This window comes from Protobothrops mucrosquamatus, unplaced genomic scaffold (assembly GCF_001527695.2).
Source record: "Protobothrops mucrosquamatus isolate PMUCROS unplaced genomic scaffold, P.Mucros_1.0 scaffold4292, whole genome shotgun sequence".
NCBI lineage: Eukaryota > Metazoa > Chordata > Lepidosauria > Squamata > Viperidae > Protobothrops > Protobothrops mucrosquamatus.
The window spans coordinates 56,187-64,764 of NW_015390207.1; the positions used below are offsets into that span (position 1 = coordinate 56,187).

At 46.3% G+C, this 8,578-nt stretch overlaps 1 protein-coding gene across 1 annotated transcript in view; it reads left to right on the forward strand.

The window, feature by feature from the left end:
* Positions 1-3,354, forward strand: part of FGF23 (fibroblast growth factor 23) — a gene marked incomplete at its 5' end in the record, with an annotated part of 10,473 nt that extends 7,119 nt beyond the window's left edge. Inside the window, 3 exons of the mRNA XM_015828164.2 lie at positions 275-397; positions 1,908-2,011; positions 2,959-3,354. Of these exons, the coding sequence (XP_015683650.2) occupies positions 275-397; positions 1,908-2,011; positions 2,959-3,354 (623 nt within the window). The remainder of the gene's footprint in view (positions 1-274; positions 398-1,907; positions 2,012-2,958) is intronic.
* Positions 3,355-8,578: the final 5,224 nt, after the last annotated feature.

Sequence of the window (8,578 nt, forward strand, 5' to 3'; positions counted from 1 at the left end):
AAAAAAAAAAAAAAGGAAAGGAAAGCCAAGGGGTGTCTCTTCCATCCTCCCGCCCCCCTTCTCCCCGTCCACTCCCCACCCCCCAGCCGTCCTGCATAAAGCCGCGGCCGGAGGGCCCGGGAGCCCAGCAAGCGGTCAGCCCAGGAGAGGACCCGGACCGGCTTCCAGCTCCTGCAGCCGCCCAGCCCAGCCAAGACCATGCGCCCCGTCCCGGCTCCGGCGCTCCTCCGCGCCCTGCGCCTGCTGCTGCCCCTGGCCGCCTGCGCCCTCGCCTACCCCGCCTGGAGCAACTCCGACGACCTGGTGCACCTGTACACCTCCAGCGCCAGGAAGAGCCTCCACCTGCGGATCCATCCCGACGGACGCGTGGACGGCAGCCCGGACCAGACCGTGGACAGTAAGTCCCCCGCGGAGCTGCCCAGCCGGCTGGTGCGGGAGGGATGGGGAGGGGGACGGGATTCAATAAGAGTAGAGTAGAGTAGAGCAGAGCAGAGTAGAGTAGAGTAGGGTAGGGTAGGGTAGGGTAGGGTAGGGTAGAGTACAGTAGAGTACAGTAGAGTACAGTAGAGCAGAATAGAAATATAGAGTAGAGTAGAGTAGAGTAGAAATATAGAATAGAGTAGAGTAGAGTAGAGTAGAATAGAATAGAATAGAATAGAATAGAATAGAGAATAGGAAAGAATAAGGAATAGGATAGAATGGAATGGAATGGAATGGAATAGAGTAGAGTAGAGTAGAGTAGAGTAGAGTAGAGTAGAGTAGAGTAGAGTAGAGTAGAATAGAATAGAATAGAATAGAATAGAATAGAATAGAATATGTTTTCTATTCTATTATAGCATACTGGATAGCAGTATTCCAGTATTTGAGGAGCTGCCCCAAAGAAGAGGGGGTCAATTTATTCCCCAAAGCACCTGAAGGCAGGAGGAGAAGCAACGGATAAAAACTAATCAAGGAGAGAAGCAATCTGGAACTAAGGAGAAACTTCCTAACAGTGAGGACAATTAACCAGTGGAACAGCTTGCCTCCAGAAGTTGTGAATGCTCCATCATTGGGGGGGTGGGGATTAAGAAGAGACTGGACAGCCACTTGTCTGAAATGGTATAGGGTCTCCTGCTTGAACGGGGAGGTGGGCTGGACTAGAAGACCTCCAAGGTCCCTTCCAGCTCTTTTCTGATTGAGAATAGAATAGAATAGAATAAGTTGGAAGGGACCTTGGAGGTCATCTAGTCCAACCCCCTGCTCAGGCAGGAAACCCTGCACCATTTCAGACAAATGGCTGTCCAATCCCTTCTTAAAAGCCTCCAGCGTTGGAGCACCCACAGCCTCTGGAGGCAAGTCGTTCCACTGGTGAATTGTTCCAACAGTCAGGAAGTTTCTCCTTAGTTCTTGGTTAGCAAGGACCAACTTGCTTATTGTAGGGAAGTAGCTGTCTGCACCCAGGTCCGCTTCGTTCCATGCAGGAACCCGGGTGGGGAACCTTTGGGCAGGTTTACTGGGGGAGCTGTGTGTGTAGGCGGATGTTCGGGGTCGTGAGAACTGGAAACTGGCGGAGAGGGCTTTTCAAAAGTTGGAGATGAGATGTTTGGAGCCTTCCCTAAAGCAAGTCTGTCAGATTGCTGAATGATGTAGGGCTAGTTCGATCTAGCGTGTGAGTTCTAGTTGCCCCAGGTATGAATACCGCTTGGGTCATTTGGAGCTAACCCTGGGAGAGGATGATATTTGTTGTGAACTCCGCGTGGCGTCAGGAAGGGCATCCAGCCAGTAAACGCTCAGCTCCATCCAGTCGCTCCAACTTTTCGGGAATTTGGGAAGGCATCAGATAATAGTATTCCAATAGGTGAGGTCGCCCTTTCTGGCTTAAGAGATGTATGGAGAGGTCTCCTAATATTTAACCCGTTCACTTCCAGGTGCTTTGATCATCAAATCTGAAGGTGCAGGCTATGTTGTGATCAGTGGTGCGAGGACCGGACTCTTCCTTTGCATGGATGTTAACGGAAATCTCTTCGGATCGGTAAGTCCTAATATTCATTTCAGATTATTTGACCCCTTTCCTAGGGCAGCCAAGGCATTAAGTCCTCATTAAGTTCCTTTCTCTCTACCTCATTTTTCTAGCCATTGGTAAAAAGTATCCCATGTTCTAAAGTAGGGGTCCTCAAACTCGGCCCTTTTATGACTTGTGGATTTCAACTCCCAGAATTCCTCAGCCAGGCACGCTGGCTGAGGAATTCTGGGAGTTGAAGTCCACAAGTCATAAAAGGGCCGAGTTTGAAGACCCCTGATCTAAAGTATACTGAGTCTTCTTTCTCTTTCATTTTCAATGTCAACCTGTCCATTTCTGCACAATCTAGAATTTTTTTTGATTAACTCTTCCTCAGTTGGTAATTCTGCATTTTTCCAATATTGAGCAAATACTACTGTACTCTACTGTACTCTACTGTACTCTACTGTACTCTACTGTACTCTACTGTACTCTATTCTATTCTATTCTATTCTATTCTATTCTACTCTACTCTACTCTACTCTATTCCATTCCATATTTTCTATTCTATTCTATTCTATTCTATTCTAATCTATTCTATTCTATTCTATTCTACCCTACACTACCCTACCTTACTCTACCCTACACTCCACTCCACTCCATATTTTCTATTCTATTCTATTCTATTCTATTCTATTCTATTCTATTCTATTCTATTCTATTCTATTCTATTTCCTATTCTAATTCCTATTCTATTCTTTTCTAATTTCTATTCTATTCTATTCTATTCTATTCTATTCTATTCTATTCTATTCTATTCTATTCTATTCTATTCTATTCTTTCTATTCTATTCTATTCTATTCCATATTTTCTATTCTATTCTGTTCTGTTCTGTTCAGCTCTACTCTGTTCTTATTGATAGTCATGGCTGATTTTTGTCACCTCTGCCCTGACACGTTGTGCGTTTGTTTCCTTTTAGAACTTTTTCAGCAATGAGGACTGCCTTTTTAAGCACCTGATGCTGGAAAACGGCTACGACGTTTACCAGTCCCTCAAGCACAAGCACCTGGTCAGCCTAGGAAGGGCGAAGCGGCCACTCTTTCCCAATATGAACCCGCCGTCCTTTTCTCAGTTTTTAACCAGAAGGAACGAAATCCCCTTGGTCCAGTTCGACACACCCAGGCCTCGCCAAGTGGACCCCTGGGACGAGGACACCGAGCTTTGTGGGGGCCTTTTGTCCACTGGAAAGTTGCCGGAAGAAAATCCGGACGAGGTGGGTCCCCACCCCTGCTTGGGCAGCTCCAATTCCGAAGAGAGGGACCCCAACGGGGCCACGCTCAGCAGAAGGTTTTCTAACCCCCGAACGGATTCCTGAACCTAAGGACGACGTCGGGGAAGCGGACTCTCTCCTGAATCGTCAAAGGAAGCTAAATTCCTTTTTTTTTTAAGATGAATTGTTCAGAATAAGGGGTGATAGCTGGGTCTGCGTCTTCCCGGTCCCGGCACTGGTCCTGAATGACAAACCTGGGGCGTGGGTGACGAGGGGAGTGTTATACGTTTTGCTCTGTCTACGTTGTAATGTTGAAGCTTCGTAACTGCAATGCTGTACGGTCGATAAGAGTCTTGCCGTGTCACACAGCGCACCCACAGCTGACTGGCCGAGATTGTGAAGTTGCTAATGTTTTATTGGTGGAAGCTTTGGCTTGATTGGGCTCTGTTTTAAGGAGATGGCCCAGAACCTCTCAACAAATAAAATCTGTGGATCAGCAGGGGCAGAAAGGGGGGAAAAAGATCTCTATTAGAATAGAATAGAGCTGGAAGGGACCTTGGAGGTCTTCTAGTCCAGCCCCCTGCTCAAGCAGGAGAACCTATACCATCTCAGACAAGTGACTGTCTAGTCTCTTGTTAAAAACCTCCAGGGATGGAGCACCCACAACTTCTGAAGGCAAAGCTGTTCCACTGGTAAATTGTCTTCACTGTTAGGAAGTTTCTTCATAATTCCAGGTTGCTTCTCTCTTTGACCAGTTTCCAACCATTGTTTCTTGTCCTGCCCTCTGGTGTTTGGGGAATAGCTTGACTCCCTCTTCTTTGTTTGCAGCCTCTCAAATACTGGAATACTGCTATCATGTCACCCCTGTTTCTTCTTTTCTTTAGACTAGCCAAACCCAAGTCCTGCAGCCGTTATTCGTATGTTTTGGTCTCCAGGCCTTTAATCGTCTTAATTATTAGAGAGTGGGCAATTAATTTTCCCAAGGGAACACATGATAAACTAGGACTGTTAGGAAGGACCAAACCAAAACAGCGCCTGACATGACCTAATAGAATAACAGAACTGGGAGGGTCCCTGGAGGTCATCTAGTCCAACCCCCTGATCAGGCAGGAAACCCTATACCATTTCAGACAAATGGTTTTCCAGTCTCTTCTTAAAAACTTCCAGTGTTGGAGCATTCACAACTTCTGGAGGCAGGTTGTTCCACTGGTTAATTGTTCTAACTGTCAGGAAGTTTTTCCTTAGTTCCAGGTTGCTTCTCTCCTTGATTAGTTTCAAGCTACTATCTCACAATATCCCAAAATGAGTGAAAGGGGTCCAATTCAGCCAGGACTATCTCCATGAGTTTCTTCTTTTGGATCTCCGCAGGCCTCCTTCATGACTAACCTTAGCTTTATTCAGGATACCGACCCATCCTGTCAACCCGTCAGCCAAAGGTAGGCTTTGCGCAGGAAAGGTTAAATCCTGTCTTGGTCTGGGTTATCTACTACCAGATGGAGGGGAACGGGCAGATAAGCCTGGAGAACAGAGTTGAGATGCTCCATAAAACAGCTTTGTGGGCTGTTAAAGCGTTAGCTGGCAGTCATCCCTCCAGCCTGGGGTTCAAATCCGGGTCATGCCCGACTCCTTCCAACCCAGGATGTCAGCATATGAGATGAGAGCTTGGAAGAGGCAGTATTTGCACCAGAAAATTCCTAGAAAAAAAATCTTTGATAGGAATGGTGCGCCAGTCTAGGAAGCCGGTTACCGTCGTTGAATTAGGTGGATCCTCGTCAAATTCTCTTGGGAATTCATGATTTGTCCCTGGTTCCCACTGCAACTATTATACTGTTGTTTTATTTTGCCGTACAGCATTGCATGTGTTGGTATCTTATTGTTTCTTGATTTCTTACAAGTTTTATCTAGGCTAAAAATGCAAGTCAGATTACTAAAAAAAATAACCAGCCTGCAGGGCAATAATTGTCGGTTTTGAAGTCTAGGCCAGTCTACAAGTAGTCCCCGAATTATTATCTTTCATTTAGCAACCATTCAGATTTGCAGGGTGCTGGAAAGTGACTTATGACTGGTCCTCACACTTAACCACTGTTGCAGCCTCCTCACGGTCCTACGATCAAAATCTGGGTTCTTGGCAACCCGGGTGTATTGACGATGGCGCTAGCATCCTGGGCCAAGCAATCGTCATCTGTGACTTTGCTTAGGACCAGCAAACCCAATGGGGGAAGCCAAATGTAGTAGGAAGGACACGACAGCCTTAATGAGGGCAGTGACTCCCATAATAACCGTCACAAAAGGCCATCACTTAACAATGTCAACAGGAATTTTGAGCTCAATTGTGGTTGTAAGTTAAGGACTACCTATTTTAGCTTCCGAGCGTGAGTATCCTTGTGGGAAAGGGTGACGTACTGATAGGTCTGCTCATCCTCCTACAGGCTGGCTTGGGGTATCCCGGGTTGTCTATGGCGATTATTCTCAGCCATCCAGTTGTCCTAAAGATGCCTTCCCAGGAGGCAACTGGACTTTCTTGTTTTTCCTTCGGTTTAGGACCTTTGCAGGTCCTAAAACTCCGGGTGGCCTCAAGGACTCTCTAAAAGGATGCAAATGACCAGCTGTCTGCAAGGAGTATAAATCCTTCCACTCCCCACCATCCGGTCAGAAGCTTCTGGGATGAGGAGCGAAATGTCTTCAAAGAATAATAAGAAAGTCCCATGAGGACACAGATAAACCTCCAAGTGGCCTCAAGGACTCTCTAAAAGGATGCAAACGACCAGCTGTCTGCAAGGAGTATAAATCCTTCCATCCGCCGCCCTCCAGTCAGAATCTGAAGAAGCTTCTGGGAGGAGGAGCGAAATGTCTTTGAAGGAAAAACAAGAAAGTCCAGTTGCTTCCTGGAAAAAGCATCTTTAGGGTATCCCGAGTTGTGGCACGTCCCGCAGGCTCCGAGCACTGAGCAAAGGGATGGGACTTTCCAAGAGGGATACCTAGTTTCACTGGTCTCCATTACAAAATAGGTATGACAACGCAACTTCTTTCGTAGGCAACCCTCTTCCAAAACAGCACCTGACGTGGTCTATTCTCTCACAATATCGCAAAATGAATATAAGGGGTCCCATTCAGCTAGGATCTTCCTTTGAGTCTTGGCAGGACCCCCTCATGATTAACCCTAGCTTTATTCAGGATACCCACCCATCCTATCAACCTGTTGGCTGAAGGTAGGCTTTGCGTAGGAAAGGTTAAATCCTGATTTCTTGGCATGGGTGATCAACCACCAGATGGAGGGGAACGGGCAGATATGGCGTCCCTTCCGGGAGAACGGAGTTGGGATGCTCCATAAAGCAGCTTTGTGGTCTGTTCAAGCATTAGCCGGCATCCATCCGTCTGGGCTGGGGTTCAAATCCAGGTCAAGCAAACCCAACGGAGGATTTACTTAACAACCGTAGGAATTGCTTTACCGCGATTTGCCGTTGGCCCAAAAAAAAAAAAAAAGATTGCAAAATTGTAAAATCCGTTGTGACTCATTTAATGACTGTCTCGCTTATAGTGGTAGAAATTCCAATTCCAATCTCAGTTGCCGGGTCCTAAAGGGAAGCTCTTTTCAGGATGGGACAGAGTGAGGGGTGTTTTTTATCCGACAGTGTCTTCCCAAAGGCTAAAAAGTTGTGGTTAGTGTGGCATTGTGTGTCACGGAAGCACCGTTTCAAGCAGCCAACGAAAAATTAAGGGCTCAAATCCAGGCAAAAAATATTTTAAAAAAAAACCAATGTGGGGTTGGGGAAATGATGGAAAACATCTCTGCTCCCCAGATCCATTCAGGACAGATAAAAAGACTTGAGTGGGGGATGGGAGGACTCAGTGCTGGAGGTGGAACATGGAACATGGTCATGTTTTATGGAAGGTCCCAATCGGGATGTATGTATTTTACAAAAATGTGGGAATTGTTCACAAGAACAACCCAGAACATGATAACAAATAATGATAATGCAATGTATGTATTTTTTTCCTATTTATTTATTTATTTGAACTTCTTACATATTGAAGATGTATTTATGACTATTTATGATGTCTATTAGTCTGCCCCCCCTCCCAATGCTGTCTCTCGGTGAAGACAAAATAAATGTTTCATCTTTTTCAAGAAGGAAAATTGTGTCTTTATTCAATGTTCCCGGTTTAATTTGGTGCAGTGATTCCCGAGTTCCAAGCACCCTCGTGTCCTTGGTCACAAATTCCCAAATCCATCCAAGATCTTTTTTTGCACCCTGGTAAAGGGGCAGTTGGACCATAAGAAAGGCTGAGTGCCAAAGAATGGAGGCCTTTGAACTCTGGTGCTGGAGAAGACTTCTGCGAGTCCCCTGGACTGCAAGGCGATCCAACCGGTCAGTCCTAGAGGAGATCAACCCCGACTGCTCTTTAGAAGGCCAGATCCTGAAGTTGAAACTCAAGTGCTTTGGCCACCTAATGAGAAGGAAGGACTCACTGGAGAAGAGCCTGATGCTGGGAAAGATGGAGGGCAAGAGAAGAAGGGGACTACAGAGAAGGAGGTGGCTGGATGGAGTCACTGAAGCAGGAGGCATGAGCTTCAATGGACTCCAGAAGATGGTAGAGGACAGGAAGGCCTGGAGGAACATTGTCCATGGGGTCGCGATGGGTCAGACACAACTTCGCAACTAACAACAACAACAAAGGGGCAGTGCTGTGCACCCCAAAATTAGCACAAAGGGGACTTTTTCGTGTGCCAGCCCCTGAACCAGAAATTCCCTCCAGTCCTCAGGGAGACAGGACTTTTTCTTAACTGGAAACAGTTAAGGTCCACCTAGCCAGAATGTGAATCCCAGCACACAATGATTTTGAGAGCCTTTCTCTTCTTCTAAGTATGAAAGGTCTGTTTGGTGTCCCAGTGGGATGACTGCGGCTGGCTTGTTGTATCATAAAGCACTGTGTTAATAGAACTAAGGAGGAAGACGGAGGTTATTCCAGTATTTAAGGGGCTGCCCCAAAGAATAGAGGGTCCATTTATTTTCCAAAGCACCGGAAGGCAGGACGAGAAACAATGGATGGAAACCCAATCAAGGAGAGAAGCAACCTAGAATTAAGGAGAAACTTACTAACGGTGAGGACAATTAACCAGTGGAACCGCTTGCCACCAGATGTTGTAGGTGCTCCATCACTGGAGGTGTTAAGAAGAGACTGGACAGCCACTTGTCTGAAATGGTATAGGTCTCCTGCTTGAGCAGGGGGCTGGACTAGAAGACCTCCAAAGTCCCTTCCAGCTCTATTCTAACTGAGAATAGAATAGAATAGAATAGAATAGAATAGAATAGAATAGAATAGAATA